The 17,401-nt window shown below is 38.2% G+C and overlaps 1 protein-coding gene across 1 annotated transcript in view; it reads left to right on the top strand.

Annotated features, from left to right (window-relative positions):
- ELOVL4 (ELOVL fatty acid elongase 4) overlaps positions 1 to 15,653 on the top strand; it is a 31,712-nt gene extending 16,059 nt beyond the window's left edge. Inside the window, exons 2-6 of the mRNA XM_065730933.1 lie at positions 1,695 to 1,882; positions 4,554 to 4,634; positions 12,092 to 12,263; positions 13,841 to 13,968; positions 14,695 to 15,653. Coding sequence (XP_065587005.1) covers positions 1,695 to 1,882; positions 4,554 to 4,634; positions 12,092 to 12,263; positions 13,841 to 13,968; positions 14,695 to 14,970 — 845 coding nt within the window. The 3' untranslated portion in view covers positions 14,971 to 15,653. The remainder of the gene's footprint in view (positions 1 to 1,694; positions 1,883 to 4,553; positions 4,635 to 12,091; positions 12,264 to 13,840; positions 13,969 to 14,694) is intronic.
- The last annotated feature ends 1,748 nt before the right edge of the window (positions 15,654 to 17,401 follow it).

Below are 17,401 nucleotides of genomic sequence, written 5' to 3'. Positions count from 1 at the left end.
ATATAGCAAATTCTAGGCCCTTGAGTATGTGCAATGCTAGATCCCAAGAGTTACTCTACGACGGTTTAAAAAAAAAAACAAAAAAACCCATTGTCTCCAGTATAGAAGCATAGACTATTCTAAATTGAGCTGTACGAACCCTTCCAGCTAGTATTTTTTTTAATAATGTCATTACTTTTTTTTTTGCCTGAAACACATCATATGCACCAAATAGCACTGTTATTCGACATAATATCCTATATGTAAAGTATATATAATTGGAGGCTTTTGATGCCAAGTTTTAAACTAACTAATCTGTTAACTTTATCAACATTTTGCCATATGTGTGTTTCTTCCATTTGCAATGGTTCTCTTCAGTGTTTTTATAAATGGTCTAGTCTCAAGACTCAAATGCATGCAAAGTAAGTTTACCGGTGATACTAGATTGGGAGGAGTGGTTTTTTCCCTTGAGAGAAAGGAAGTCTTGCAGAGAGTTCTTGAGAAATTTAGTGACATGGTTATTGGATGTTGTGGTGATGGATCTACTGCTGAACTAGATGATCTTAGTGGTCTTTTCTAACCTTAGTGGTTCTATGATTGGAGGGCTGGGCAATCAGCAACCATGTGAAGATTATCAAGAGCAAGAGCTGGGTTTTTCACTTGGGACAGGGCAACCTCTATGAACAGCCCTGGGGGATGCAGAAGAACAGCCCCATGGAAAAGGCAGTCTGGGAGTTCTGATTGAGCCAGTGGTGTGCCAAAAGGGCAAACCATACCCTAGGGTGCATCAGGCTCAACACTGCCACCAGGTAAGAGGTTTTCTGGGTTGTTCTGTTCTGCTCTGTGCTGTGTGGCCTGACCTCAAGCACTGGGTGCAAGTTTGTGCACCAAGACATAAGAAGGATGCAAAACTGTTAAAGTGCATCCAGAGGATTTAGATGAAGGATCTAGAGGGTAAGACCTATGAGGAGCAGCTGAGGTCCCTTGATATCTTTACCTTAGAAAAGATGAGGCTGAGAGGAGGCCTCATGGCAGCTGCAGCTCCTCACAGTGGAGCGGAGGGTCAATGCTGAGCTCTGCTCGCCGTTGACAGAGACAGGACCCAAGAGTGCAAGCATGGAGCTGTGTCAGGGGAGGGACAGCTGGGGGTTAGGGAAAGGTTCTGTGCCAGAGGGTAGTCAGGCCCTGGAACAGGATGCCCAGGGCACTGTACACGGCCCCGAGCTGCTGGAGTTCAAGGAGCCTTTGAAAAGTGTACTCAGACATAGGGCTTGGATTTTGAGTGATGCTGTGCAGAGCTGGGAGTTGGACTCAGTGATCCTTGTGGGTCTCTTCTATCTTAAGATAATCTACGATTCAATGAATGGCATTGAATATTTGGTTATATTGCTACTACAGTCACTGATCATTGTAAGTAAAATGCTTCTTGGGGGATTACTGGAGTTTGGACTACATGATTTTTGTTTGGTTTTTTTCCTACTGTTTTGGATTGTAGAACTGGAATGTGGAACTCGTTTAACTTAGTGAATCTCTGTGTGAGATAATGTGATTCCTTTAAACTGTTTTCTTTAACTCTTCTAGAATGAGTTTGTTTTGTTTTCTGCTATGTGATGCAGCTATTCCAGGAGAAAATAATATTTAATGAATGCAATGCCTGAAATGATGATTAAATTTGTTTAGAGTTTGACTCCTTCTGTTTGCTTCATCCTCCCCAGACAAACGTGTCGATGATTGGCCCTTGATGCAGTCTCCATTTCCAACACTGACTATAAGCACTATTTATCTCCTCACTGTTTGGCTGGGCCCCAAATGGATGAAGACAAGAGAGCCCTTCCAGTTACGTTTCCTGTTGGTTGTTTACAACTTTGGAATGGTTCTACTCAACTTCTTCATTTTCAAAGAGGTGTGTATGCACTCTAACAGGAGGGAATTCCTATTAAGATTTGAAGGCATCTACAGATGCAAAATTGAAATCATCTTATGCATTTTATAGTGTCTATTGTGGGAGATTTGGCCCAGATTTTTAAACTGAATTTGTGTTTGATGTATTTAGGTAGTTAGGTACATGATGTTTGTGAATAAAATACCTAGATGGATATATCTATAAAGAATTTCTGTGCTATCTATACCAAGATTTTCTTAGATTTATGTTAGTGTAAATACAGTACAGATTAACTGGAATCCATAAAGATTCAACTGGAATTACTTAACAGTTTGGAAATAATTTCTTCCTGGAGAGTGTTCCAGAATACATATAATCCTAAGGAGTAGTTTCTATTACTGTGATTTTGCTCATGTGGGTTAAAGGTATTCCCAAAAGATTCCTTAAAGATAGTGAATTTACAATATGTATTTCCAGAAAACAGAGAACATCATTAAAATTATGGTGTTTCTTTTGAAGATATCCTATTCTGTACTCTTGCTAGTACCTTATATTGACCTTTCCCTTAAAATTAGTTGATTAGTTGTTTTTAAGACATAATTCAATAAAACTAATCTTAGCCATAACACTTAAGTCATTATTTTCTCTAAACTGTCTCCTTGTGCAGTTCAGATGTGAAATAAAATATTACAGGTAACACAGAATTTAATGCTTGCACCCAAGGATAATTGTGGAAATGGATAGAAGTGAGGAGATATCTTGGTAGGTTAAAACTGAAATTCCTCTTAAATGAGTTCACCGTTTCGTTTTTGTTTTGTTTGTTTGTTTTCCCGTCTCTTATTTTTTTTTTAATCAGTATCTGTTATCCGTAAGCTAAATTACCCCAGGCTTGTGGTCAGTTCATGTTCAAAGCTCTGTTGCTCATAGGATAATATTAGGGTAATTTGTAACATGTATTTGTGCAGCGTCTTCAAATCACTGAGTTCATATACAAGTGTCTGTAACTGCCCAGCTGCAGACAGAGGTTCTATTTTCCTGCTGTTTCAAATGGTAGGTTGATTATTCAATGGATGTTAAACCAAGCAAGCTGTTGCTACGACCCTTGTAATAAGAAGTGACTTTTCTCATTCTTAGAGACTTATACAAGTATTCAAACGTTGTCTTTAGCCGGGCAACTTCTCCTTCAGTCTGTGTGAGGTTTCTGTTACCTGTGTGCTCCTGTTGAAATTGTCATGAGTAGTTGATACAGGTAAAGTGATACTTGTATTTTGTGAATGACTGAAAGTTTCCACGTATTTTTAAGAATAGAATTTGAATATGAAGTGCTTTTGATAAGACCTAAAAATCTTGGTTTTAAATTTAAATGTTACTTAAATATTCATCCTCATTACAAAGTGCCTTTATCACCTTTGATAGCATACATTAAAACAGTGAGTCCATAAAACACTACTAGATTTTACAGACCAAGACTCTCATATGTTGGTCTCAAGTTAAGATTGATATTTAGGTGCAAATTTATCTTTGAACATTCAGAAGTCCCAGATGCAGAGCCCCATTTTGCAGCAAAACCATACTCCATTTTGAAGAATTAGCTTCAGGCTGGTGAAGTAAATTTATCAATTTATTATTATTCTCCAAGTGAACTTTGGAGAAATTACCTAATTATCAGCAGAGCACAGTAGAAATTGGTTAGTTTCTGTAACAGCACACACAAAGCTCTTCTGTAGTTCTCTGATATGGTTAGACATGCTCATGCCCATGTGGGACCACAGAGGAGAATAGTCATTTTACAGTAGCTTGTAAGTAGGCTTAGGTGTCACAGAAATAGTTGAACTCCTTTCTTGAGATCTGTGTTTGTTTTGGAAATGTATCAATTTTACTGTAAATGTTCCCAATTTACAAATTATGCTATCTTTTTGCACCTTAACAGAGTGGGATTACCTGGCTTTAAACAAACTTGGATCATAACATATATGAACATCAAGATTAAAAGTATTACTTGAACCTTGTACAGCTCTAGGCAAGTGCTCTTCTTTCCAATGGAAACTTGCTCAGATGTCGAGTTTATCTTTTCCTGCTTTGATTATTGCAATACATTTTATTTGGCATGGCTCTACAGAAGCAGTTGATGTGCTTCAGGCCATTCCACTTGGCACGAAGTGGGGTAGTTCATGCAGTGTCTCTCAACGTGTTCTATGAGTGCTCAGCACTGGCTGTTCAGGGATTTTTTTCTCAATTTTGATTGGTACATTGTTCTAAGAATGGTAGATGGAGATTGTCTAATCCCTGTCCGTTGTAGATAATTCTTTCTGTTCTGATCTGTCAGAACACTTGTGTTTCTGTCATTCTTAGAGAAAGCAATTAGGTACCTTTTGTTTCTGAATCTAGAGGCCCCTGAGAGAAGAACTGTGCTTGAATATCCTAAGGTCATATTTGTTCGGGACTCTAATTATCTGGTGAAATATACTCAAGGAAAATTAGTACTTATAATTTAATAGGAGAAAAATGTGCAGTGTAAACAGATAGTTGAAACTAAGTACTGGCTTTCTTCAATAGTATTATTAGGACCAAATAGGACAGTTTAAGTATTTCTGTTCAGGTAAGTTTGATGTAGCAAGAAACTTGTTGATAACTGTTTTGAGCTTGGTTTATGTAGTATCTTTCCCCTCATGTATGGCTTTAATATTTTCAGCTGTTCTTATCATCAAGAGCTCGAGGGTACAGCTATGTCTGCCAGACTGTGGATTATTCAGATAACGTTTATGAAGTTAGGGTGAGTATTTCCTTTTTACTGTGGATATTGGTGTTTATGTAATATATACCATTATATCATGTTCTAAGTTTTGTCTGAAAATACAGTTTCCAATCTTGTGCTGTCAGCCACACCGTATCCCGTTACGTTCTCTGACTGCTTCAGGCTTGATTACATTACGCATAGCAGGGTTAATCACAAACATCAGTGTTTGCATTAACGTTCATCTGACTGCTACAAGGAAGCATAGTCTTAAAGATACCATCCCTGGCTTCAGCTCTGCTTGTACGATCCAGGATAAACTTCCTATGCATGCTTTGGTTGCCAGCCTGTGCTGCAGTTTATGATACAGTGTAACCACAGTAAAAGGTGTAGTTCTAGATCAAAGCAGGTAAGATTTGTCAGCATATACTGTGGTTGCACTTCACTGATACTGGTGAGGCAACTTTTTGTCTCCTTTATTGTGTTTGGCTTCATGAACTCTTGCTGGCTTCTGGCAAGTGTTTTATCATTACATTTCATTGCAGAAGCTTAGATTTCAAATGCATGCATTTTGGAAAGCATTCAAATTAAAATCAAAGCACGGATGCTTGTTAACTTCAGTAATGCTGTTCACTAGCTCACTTGTTAAACCTTATCTTCCAGCAGAGCTGACTCTTGAGAATCTTGCAGCTGTCCTTGCAAGTTTCATCTACTGCAGATTATAACACGTTCCTGAAAATGCAATGAAAGTGTGTTATGGTCTAAGTACTTTGGATGCTTAAGCACATCATGAAAAATATGTTTCAACAATGTGACTGTTCACATGTACTCAAACGCCCGTGTAAGTGGCATGAGTGGTAGAGAGAAAGACAAGTTTGTTTCTTAAAACTTCTCTATAATGGCTGATATTGCAGAACAGCAGTGATAGTCACCTACCTTTTGTCTTTACTGGTATTGTTCATTCGTGTTGTTCACTTAAATCTTCTGTTAATTATTTTGTTTAAAAGCAAATTATTGAAGTATAAAAAGTGCTTCAGGGTTTGTTGTTGTTGTTTACTTGTTAGTTTTTGGTTTTGGTTGTTTTCTTTCAATAGACAGGCAAAATAGAATGCCCTGATACTCAGCTGAATGATAGCAAGGGACTGTGGTGAAATTAAAAGTTAAAGGAATTTTTATTATTGTTAAGCAGAAGAGTTGTAGCATGTTGTACATGAAAACTATTTAATAACCTTGCTTCTATGTGCATGTGTAGGGAGGCTGTACAGGTACCAGACCTGATCAACAGAATTATTTTCTATTTTGCTTATTATGAGGAATAAAAATCATTAAATAATGAACTAAAGGCAAAATGACCAGTACAATGTATTAACTGCCTATGTGAACAAGATTCTTTTTATTTCCTAGCTTTTTAAGATTTTGCAAATGTGTGAATTTGCATAAACTTTATTTCTTGTGAGTTGTAATATGCTCAATTTGCAACTGATGAGTTGGGGAAAAAAAAGGTTGAGTTTTCTGAAGTGTTGTGGTAATCATTTAGTATGCTATTGAACAAGACCCTTATCATGATCATTATCTGGTAGTTCTGAGTAAATTCTCAATTTAGGGCAATAAGTAGCAAGTAGATAACTACACTTTCTACAACTTTACTGAATTTAACTAAGGAGTCTTGAGTAAGTTTCTGGCCTGCATCTCAGTGTGTCATGCTTTATTAGAGAGACTGGGAAGCTGGAAGAAATACTGTCAAACTAATTGCATGTGGCTATCTGAATGGAAATTCAGAAGTCCTGATATCACCTCTGTTTGTATCATTACCATTTCTGGATGAAGTGCTAATGCAAAACTGCCATGCAGGGGCCCCATTTGACCAAAGGTCCTACTCAAAGGATCTTTTTTGCCTACAGGGAGTACAGAGAGCTGGTTAACAGTTCCAAAGCAAAGGTTTGTCGATCTCAGATAACAGAGAGTGTCTTCCATCTCCTCTCCAAACCACTTCTGCCTCAAGACAGTAGCCAGCAGTTATTTCAAGGGAGCAGTGCAGGACAGGACATGTAGTGGCACTTGCCCTATGTAGTGCAATGCCAGCGATTTGCAGCTGACAGACCTCTTGAGACAGTTATAGTGTCTTTGTTTCCTTCATTCTTCAGGGGATATCATTCCATGAATTTTTCTGTACATTTTCTTTAACTTTATCAAGCTTCTGATGTTCACTGACAGTTAATTCTCTAGTTAGTTTACATGTAGTGTGAAGAAGTTAGTCCTCCTGCTTAGTGTTTTGAACCTCTATCAATACCTGTAATCTCATCTGGGTTCCACTGGTTCTTGTCCTGCAAGAGGCAGTAGACAACTGGAGCTAGCAGGGGATGGAAACTAGACTTCAAAACTGCAGAAGTATCTTCTGGGTAACAGGTTACTGACTGCTAGTGGGATGTTGAGGACTGTGTTTCATAATTAGTTATTCTTAAAAAAATGAATAAATAAAAAGACAACATTCATAGTAGAGAAGAGAAAATGGGGAAAAATCCTCAACAAGGGCTTTTGATGGAGCTACAGCTGCATCTTACAGCAATATTTTGGTTGCAATTTCATAGTAAATAAGAGCAAATAGGGGAGGTGTGGATCACTTTGAAAATAATGCCTCCTATTTATTTCCTATTTATGTGGTAAATAGAACAAAGAGCAAGATAATGCTATTTGATAGAGTATGTTCTCAGCTGCGAAGCACTGTATTTCAACATATTCACCACCATTAGCTCTGCATTTTTGCCAGTAATGAACAAGAGCCTGCATACCATGCTCATAAACATCTGCACCAGCGAAAGTGACCCACTGTTTCACAGCTGCTGTGATGGCATTGTTCCTAGGAAAATGTCACACATACAGTCAGTGTAAACTCAGAAGGTGCCAAATCTGGACTACGTGGTGGGTGTGGTAAAAGAGTCTGGCCAAGTTTGACAGTGTGCTCCACGGTCTTCAAACTGATACAGGGCCTGGCATTATTGTGTTGGAAGGGAAATATCTTCTTCTCTGGCCCGACACTGGGTGTTTGAGCCTTCAGCATTGCAATGTACTGATCAGAGTTGATAGTTAGTCCATGTTTCAGGAAATCCAGAAGGATCATCCCTTTCTAGTCCCAAAAGATTTCCAACATCACTTTACCCACTGAGGGCTTTGTCTTGAGCTTTTCCTTCAATGGGGAATCCACATGTTGTCATTCCATGAACTGTAGTTTTGATCCCAGCTGGTAATGGTGATACCATGTCCCATCACTGTTAATGATGTGATTCAGGAAACCATCACCTTAAAGCCTCATTAATGTGTTCAGTAGGTCCTGACAGACTTGCAATAAAGTGTTCTTTCTGTTCCTGTGTGAGTGTTTGTGGGACCCACCTGGCATAAACTTTGTTGCCTTCATTTCCAAGGCTTTGAAGTTAATATTAAGCTCAATATGCAGTTCCCTATTCATAATCTACTGATTCACATAGATGAACTGATGGAGGCACTATTCACTTAATGGTGTGACAGCTCTGTGTGGCCATCCAGAACATGGCTTGTCTTTCATGTTGCTGCCACCACTGATGAAATGCACCACACACTGCCTCACTTCGCTAGTCTCCACTGTTTGGTCTCCATAAATGTTCAGTGGATGTCAATGGGTAGCATTTTTTCTGCATGGAGGAATTCAATGGTACAGCTTTGATTCATAAACTCTTCCTTGTCAGATGCCACTTTGTCAGACTGCCCCTCTGCTGCCATCTGTCGCACAGCAACAAAATGTAGTGGTCACATTGCAGTGCTCCATCACATTAAGGGTGACAGAGCAGTGGCACAGCTGCACAGAGAGGTGGTGGAGTCTCCTTCTCTGGAGACGTTCCAGACCCGCCTGGACGCCTACCTGTGCAACCTGGGCTAGGGAGCTGCTCTGGCAGGGGGTTGGACTCCGTGATCTCTAGAGGTCCATTCCAACCCCTACAGTTCTGTGATTCTGTGTGAATCCTGGCAGAAAGGTTCAACCTCTACTGCCATACCACAAACACTCACCTCTGACATTGTGGGCCAACATAATGACATAAGAGAAATAATTTCAGAGCAGCCCTTGTAAATCCAGACAGTGGAGTGCTACTTTGGATGCTCCAGTACGAGGAGTGAAGGATTTCCTAATTCTGTGTGAATTAAGACATTTTAATGCCTGCAAGTAGTTACTTGCACCCTCTGCTTATACGTGCTTGTTCTTTCTTTGCATAACAAGGTTGATCTATTTTGTTGGTATTTCTAGAGAGCTGAGAATTAGAAGTCAGAGTCTGCAATGAATCTGTTTTTAGTTTGAAGGGTACCAGTTGTAATTGCCATGATGAGTTATGGTTGTAACTGTAGTTTACTTGCTTTTACTCTCATTCTTTGTATGTGTTCACAGATTGAATAGTTTCCTCATGAAATAATAATAATTTCAATTTCTACGAAAAGAGAACTTGACTTTTGATAAAATAAACCCCTATAAATGAAGCAGAAGGAAATAGGTTCTATAAATGAAGCAGAAGGAAAATGAGTTCTCTTTAAAAATTTCCTCTTCCTTAAAGCCTAATTATGGATGGCTGCCTCAACCACAGATGAGAAACAAAGGTTCAGGAGTAGAGTTCCATGCTAAAACAGCCCTCTGTTTAAAAACCAGTGCAGTGAGCAGAGTTCATAGGATTGGACCTCTAGTTGACTCCCTTAATCCTAGGCCATAGTGTAATCTTTCTGTGCCATCTGGTGTTTTAATAGATTTACGCTGATGCATCTGAAAACTGTCAGAAATTGTACTATTCATTACAGGAATATGTCTGTTTTAATACATATTTTCTCTTAAGGAAAATCTTTCTTTCATTCTGTGTCCAAAGAAACACTATGGGTTAGGTCATAACTTTTGGTGCTTTACAGAAGTTTAACCATCCACTCCTTAATATCGCTTACATGTCAGTGTATTGCTCTACTTTCTTTCTACCCTCTGTCACTGATTGCATGCTTGACTTTGGGGAAACTTCTACTTGATTTTTTTTACTGCATTTGTAAGCTAATTATCACAATGCCTGCATAAGACATTAGGAGCTCTGAGATTAGATCAATACCTGGAACCTGTCAATTGCAAGAATACATAGCAGTAAAACCTAATCAGAATGGAATCAGTAATCAGAATGGAAAGCAGGAGGACAAAAAGAAAAGAGCTTTCAGGTGAAAAAATCTATATAAGCATCAAGATCAGCAGTTATTATCCTGCAAAGAAATGGAGGCTATTTTTATTCTTAAGTAATGGGAAGCATTTTGATCAAAAGTTAAGCTGACTTTGATCCACGTGCTGTAATTGTTTTCTCTGCAAGAGAGTTAGAATTAAAAAGAGGAGAAATGAAGCATTGAATGACTTTCCAGAAACATCCTGGGCATAAAATAGTTTTATGTTGGATTTTTCTCGTACATTTTGCTGGATGTCAAGTTATTTTGCTGTTTTTTTAACAAAACACACAGCAGCTTAGAGCTTTTCTGGCAGTTTGCTTGCAACTGATGTATTGATTCTTCGCAGTTTTCTCGGAAGGCAGCACCTCCAAAGAGCGTGAGTGCTGGCATGTCAGTCTATGGATACAGTCCAAAGTGTTTACTGTCAACTCATGAGATGAGAAGATGTTTATCTTAATTTATTTAAAAGATGCAGCTTTAGCAAAGATCTGTAAAAGATGCCGTGCTGTAATGCTAATCCATGGGTGTGAGACAAAGCCTTGATGTGGGTGTTGTTATACACATGCCTACCTGTCCCAGAGGCAGAACTGTACTGGATATTGGGTAATGTGTATTGATAGTTCTTACAGCTTGCAAGAACTGGGAACTCTGGTATCTGTGGGTGTCCTTTTTCTCTCATCAAACATCTCTTCAGCTTTGGCATGTAACTTTTCATATAAAACTGGCAAAATTCACTTCTTCTTCCTGAGATCTGAAGTAGGCTGTTGTTCCCAGATAGGGAGAAGGGTGTTGATTAACAGTTACACTGAAGTCTGCAGTTTGGCATCAGTAAGTTGTGCAGTCCCTTTGGGAAACTGCAGAGTCTGCAATGCAGAACTGCAGCACTCTTTTTTTTTTTTGGCTTCTGCTGTAATTTTTTACAGTGTTCCCAGACCACTTATGGTTGTGACATGCCTGTTCTGAGACAGGGTGTTTCTTTCTGGCTCTTCTGGAGACATGAAGGAAAACAGCAGACAGAGCTGTATAATCTGTGATTCTGTGATTGTTCTCTGCTGCTCATTCTCCCACTTTCTCTCACTCATCCGTGCTCTTAAATATCCCTATTTATGTGTAATTTAGTAAGGGAAGCTGCTGTCCCTTTATTAATTTTTTTCTTCTTCTATTTTCCCTGGGGACTGAGTGGGTGGTGGAGTTATTTAACATGTTAAGGTAAGAAAGTCTGATTTGCCTTCAGATGAGTCCTGAAAGATGAGGTACACTTCTTACGAATAGGTGTGTTATGACATTGCCTGCTTTTCTTGCAGGTGGTGCCATTTTCATCTTTGTTTGTTTGTTTGTTTGTTTTTGTTTGTTTTCAAATTCTGTTTGTGAGTCACCGTCTGGTCCCACCCTTGCATGTCAAGCTGGTTGACTTGCAATGCCAGAAGCTACAGTCATTGCTATGCTTCATGATCTGGAAGGGAGTCCCCACAAAGAAAATACTCTGATATCACTGTATTAGCAGATTGCTACACAGAACTTCTGGGCTTAACCTGGTATAACAAGATTCTGGTTTCAGCAGAAGGCCACGTTCATGTTACATCTGCTTTAATTAGTGGACTGAGTGTGGGGAAAGTTTGGGTGTGCAACACTACTGTGGCGTAGATAGGTTATATCTCTGCAGCTTGTGTGGCTCCCATGATCTCATTTCTTCCATTCCTTGAGTGGAACATAGCCACTGGGGGAATGCTGGTTTCCAAAGAGGGCTCTTGAGTAGACCAGAAGAAACTAAGCGGAATATTGCCCTAACAGTGGTGAAATCTTTCCTCAGCCTAGCTTATAGAATCATTTGGTATCCTCCTATCCATGTGCTTGTGATGCTGAAACACTTTGTGTAAAGTTTCAGCCCTTTCAGCTTCATTTTACCACAAATTTTCAGCCTCATTGTTCTGACAGTGTCAACATTGCTCCATAAATATGGGAAGCTCTGTAGAGTAGTCTTCTCGCACAAGACTCAAGATTTCATGGGTAAACTGTTCAGAGATAGTTATGTTCTTAATACTTTTCGTTCTATTTTATGGTAATGGTATACTCAGAATGTTACCACTACATCCAGATTAGATGAATGGAGTATTGCTTTTGTTTCCACTCTAATACCTTCAGATGTTTGAAGATTCCACAGCAACATTTACCAGGATTTGGGAATAGCAGAGATGTCCTTCTCTTTCATTACATAGCTGGAGATAATATAATTCCATTCAAACTGGAAATTGAAACCACTAATGTATTTACTTATTTCCTAATTACAGATAGCTGCTGCTTTATGGTGGTATTATGTCTCCAAAGGAATTGAATACCTAGATACAGTGTTCTTCATCCTGAGGAAGAAATTCAACCAAATTAGTTTTCTTCACGTCTATCACCATTTCACCATGTTCACTTTGTGGTGGATTGGTATTAAATGGGTTGCAGGTGGACAAGGTGAGTTTGCTTCCTCCTGTATTTTGAGTGGACATATGGGAGAATTATTGTTTATGATCAATGGAAAAAAGTTCTGTTGGACTTAGCATTATTATGTGGAAGGCTGTTTAAGCAGCACTGAAGCAGTGCAGTAACTTTAATGTGTATTATCTTCCTCTGTGGGAAATGTGGGGGAGGAGAAGATACCAGGGCCCATAGTCTAATGAATTGCAAAACTTTTTTTTTTTCCTCATGGGCATCCACTGCAAGCGTGAAGTTCTGTTTTCAAAACTATCCTTGTTCTGTATGAAATAGATGGAGGAATGTGTCTTGCCTAACTTCAATTCTTGCAGATACAGAGAACTGCGAAAAGTAATTATGAGCAACAATCTGTGTGCAAATGTAAGGAAGTTAGCGAGGATGTTATTTGTGGCATTATATCTGAGTTCGGGGTTTGCTTTCTTTTTGTATAAAGAGGCATATATATTTTTATTATTATTATTATTTTTTTTTTTTTTTTTTTGTTCCTCTCAAATTACATGCTCTACAGAGCTGAGGGTTCAGGAAACATACCCAATTCTGTTGATTTTTTTGTTTATATTAAGCTTTTATGCTTAAGGTAATTAGAATAACGTACAATAAACACCAAACTAACTTTTGTCAAACCACCCTAATACTTTATGTATGTGGCTTTTAAGCTCTCATTTACTATAAATATCTCGTACTATTAGATGAGATATTATATACATAGACAGATCTGTTATAAAATAACTTAAGTTATCCCAGTAGTTTACCAAAGATGGGTATCTGAGTTGTTTGATTTCAGCAGCTATTCTCTGCATTCTTGCTTTCCCTCTGAGCCTCTCTGATAGTGTAATAAAACCTTAAAATGATATAGTTTGTGACCGTTATATGTCTGCTAATCTTGATGGGACAAAGTGATCTTAGTGCAAACTTAGTGAACGCTGATCTTTGTTTCCAGCATGGATCATCCTGGAAAAAGTACTATATGTTTATTTAAGATTACTGGATTTTATAAGTCATCAATAAAGAAACCAAAGATGAGCTGTTTACACAACCTAATTTTGCAGTGCTCTTAAACATCTTACAAACAGAAGTGAGGTTTTGCTTTGTGTTATTTTTTTACTTCTTTAATCAAACTCCCATGGGAGTTTCTTGATGTCTTGCTGAGGTGTGAACTTTACACATTTCATTCCAGCTTAACAAATTTAAGTTCAGAACCTGAAACAGCTTTATACTTTACACTGTCAAATATTGCTTGTAATGGTTCCCTTAGCAAAGCCATTGCACTTACGCTGCAGTAGCTAATGTGTGATGCATGACTTGAGTCTATTAAATGAAGACCTTATGAAAAGCTTTTGCTTAAGTAGTACCATGAGAGCAGTGACACTTACTTGCATAAACAGCTATTTCTGTCAGTGCATGTTATCAATAAGGTCTACACTACAGAACTGAATGTTTCAAGGTGGGAGCCCGGCATGTCTCGTGCTTCGTAGTGTTTACTGTCTCATGAATAATACTAGAGTAGATATTTATTTTTTTAATTACATGAAAATCTTCCTTCTGTTTCTGGACAGCTTTTTTTGGAGCTCAGATGAATGCATTTATTCATGTTATTATGTACATGTATTATGGATTAGCTGCCTGTGGCCCTAAAGTTCAGAAATACCTGTGGTGGAAACGATACTTGACTATATTGCAATTGGTAAGTAATATTTCTGCATTCATTTCAGGAGCTATTGCTTCTGAGTAGATTTGCTTCTGTACAGCTTTGGAACAGGTCTTGTCCCTATCTGAAGTTCTTAGCTGTCCTATACTCACAAGTCTATTTAGAAATGATTATATTCTTAAATGTAATTAGGGAGTTAAAGTAATTGCTTAAGTATACAATTGCTGTGTGAAGAAGTCTTAAATATTTATTACTGCTCATGGGCATTCGTAAGTTTTAAGAGGTTTTTATTTTCAACAAACACTGATTAAATTAACGGCATAATAAGAATCATTATGAGGCTGGAAAAGGGCTAAAGGAGACATCACAGCTCAACCTTAGACTGGCATTAACAATCCTCGACACCGTGTCTACAAGCAATCAGTTACCAAGCATCTAGCTGTCCTATTCTGACTACCACAAAATCACTGTTGTGTTTTAAAGAAAAATCTAAAGGAAAATGTAGTTACAATTGATTATTTCTCTTTATTTATTTACTTATTCTTCACATCCACTTCCGAGCTAGTAAAACAGCCCTGGGAGTGTTCTTTTCTTTTTGTTCTAGAGTAATCATGTGGGTAAGTTGCACGTTATGACAGCCAAATATAGTTTCCTCCTGCTTCACTGTTTCTCAGTTGTCATGAATTAACACATCAGCAGACATAGTTACAGACCTACAAAATATATCCAGACCTTTCTGATTACGTGTTTTCTGTCTTTCAGGTGCAGTTCCATGTGACTATTGGCCACACAGCCTTGTCTATTTATATTGATTGTCCTTTCCCTAAATGGATGCACTGGGGTGTAATTTTCTATGCTATCACCTTCATTTTCTTGTTTGGTAACTTCTACTATCGGACATATAAGCTGCCCAAGGAACCTGTAAAGAATGGCAAAATAGCAAACGGTGCTGTTGCAAATGGAGTAAGCAAACCAGAAAATAATCCAGTGGTGGAAAATGGAAAAAAGCAGAAAAAGGGAAAAGCAAAAGGAGAGTAACTTGATCCAGGCCTTAACCGTTCTTGGCAGTGAGGAACCTCCAGTTTGGTTTATAAAAGGAAGAAAAAAACACTATCTGTACCAATTAACCTTAGGTTACTGAAGAGCTAGAACACAGATATTTTCATTATTTATGAAGATTGTTTTAAGAACAAAACTTAAAGTTGAATTTCTATTGTAATTATGTAATTATCATGCATATGGTCTCTGTGTAAACTTGTAGACTGCTGGTGTTGGTGAATGTAAGGAAGAATTGCAGTTAATTCCATGTTTAGCAGTCCAAAAGTTGAAACTACCATTGATGCAACCAGCTTTGTTGGCACCCACATTTCTTTGGGGAAGGGAGGGGGGAAGGAAGTAGCATTTGGATACTTATGTTTTCTTTCCAGAAAATTATTAAATTTCAAATTACAATGTATTATCTGTTCAGCACGCGCAACTTTTCTTGTCCTCCTTGGAGAGTGTCTTCAGAAACATCATGTTCATGTGCTGTCGGAATAGTGTTTGACTTTTCAGACATTACTTGATTTAATTTAGAGTCTGTTACAGGTTTGTTTTGGTGTTCTTTTGTTTGTTTGTTTTTTTTTAATTTTGTTTTGTTTTGTTTTTTCCTTGTGTGGAAATATACCTACCTCTTCATCTGCTGGAAAGAATATTGAGCATTAAATAACTGATTTCTGAAATGCGGAGTCCTCTAATATAAGTATCTGTTAACATAATTTAAGAGGAAATTTTATTTCCTTGGGAGTGAAAGAGATTTTATTTCCAGGTATTTTGGGTCAAATCGTCAATATTTTTATTTAATGTGAACTTAAATTTTGGAGTGGTGTTCTCAGCATGGCTAAGTGAAGAAAACATTTTAAGAATTCACAAATATGAAAGTATATCATTGTGTGAAGCAAGTAATTTAAATAGGCCTGTGGCTTTGTTATCTGTGACATGCATTAAACCTGTGGTGCTGATTGACACTGAAACTTGTAAGATAACATTATGATGGAGGGAAAACAACATTGACATCTGTTTGGAAGTACAGTGTGTATGCCATGCTAACAACAGGACAGTTACTTTATTGAGGGAGGGAGAATTCAATTATAAAGTACTAAATACAGACAAAACAATGCTGAAAATGCTGCTACTGCTTGATGCCCATCAATTCTCATTTGTTAGGCAAAATACTGCTAGTAGGCAGGCTACCATTTTAATGTGAATCTCAAAGATGGGCTTCTGGAAATCTGGTCCCAAAATAGTTTGGGTTCTTCTCAAACTGATTGACAAAGTGATTCTGCTAATCAGTTTCTAGTCGTAGCTGCTACTACAAGCAGAAGCCTCTTTTAGTCAGCTTTTCATCTTGATGTGTTAATGGACTTCTTCATACCCCTTTTGTGAATATGAATCCAAGTTACTTCCCTTCCATGCAAAGTGGTAATTGAGAGACAAGTTTTGCATTGCTATGGATGTGGTGAGTATAACCTGAGTGGAGTTAGAAACCACATCCTGAACTCTCAGAGTCCTTATTCATCACTGCAAGAGCTGCATTGTTGCTGTTGAAATGCATTTTTCCCAGCTCTGGTCAGAAACAGTGTCAGTTAACTTACATGGAGGAATTGGTGACGTTATTGAGGGGAAAAAGTACACACAGCTCTAGGTATAGAGAGTAAAGCATGTGTCACATGTAATAGTTTATGCATCTCAAATACCCATTTGCCTGTTGTGGTCTGTTTTGCACAATATGGACATTTTTTCTGTCTTGGGTTTGTCGCTTGTCACTATGGTGAGAACTATCTAAGCCTAAAAGATGGATTGTAGGAAAAAAGGGCTGGTCATAATCTGGGAAATAATTCCTAATGCTGGAGTTCAGTTGCCAGAGTGATTCATTGGTAATATCCACTGCTGTGTATTTTATGGCAGAATATAGGATTCAGAGATTATGCCTCTGTTGAGCTGTATTGCATGTGACCATTCATTTTCCTATCTGCTGTCTTGTGATTCCTCCAGCCTTTGTAATGATGCTTTTCTTTTCTTTTTGTTTTCTTGGCATTTCTATGACTCTTATACATTCGTGTAATGTGGCACGAGGAAGAGGGAACATGCTATATCCTTCTTTCTTGAGCAGATGCCACTGCATTTAACAAGCCAAAATGTTGGCCAGCTCTGGAATGGCTGATGAAGCAAATAGCTACAAAGCAAGTTGGACAGTGGATTTACAGTGCACCTGCCATTCCAGATTAATGGTTGGTGTTACACTCCAAGCCTAGTGTAAATTACAGGTGGCTTACTTCACTCTGATAAAGGGTATCTTCTTTCTGTTTGACATGGGATGTGGGCAGCTAACCTGTAAGTCTGTGTCATTCCTTGTCTTGCTTTAAATTGGTTGTTTACTCTGTCTTTCTTTCTGTAGGCCAGATTGGATAAACTGATAGGCTTAATGTGA

The sequence above is a fragment of the Cyrtonyx montezumae genome, unplaced genomic scaffold (assembly GCF_038088225.1).
Source record: "Cyrtonyx montezumae isolate F1298 unplaced genomic scaffold, pur_monq_1.0 scaffold_13, whole genome shotgun sequence".
Classification (NCBI taxonomy): domain Eukaryota; kingdom Metazoa; phylum Chordata; class Aves; order Galliformes; family Odontophoridae; genus Cyrtonyx; species Cyrtonyx montezumae.
The sequence above is the reverse complement of the archived record's forward strand: the minus strand, read 5'-3'. Positions and strand labels throughout refer to the sequence as shown.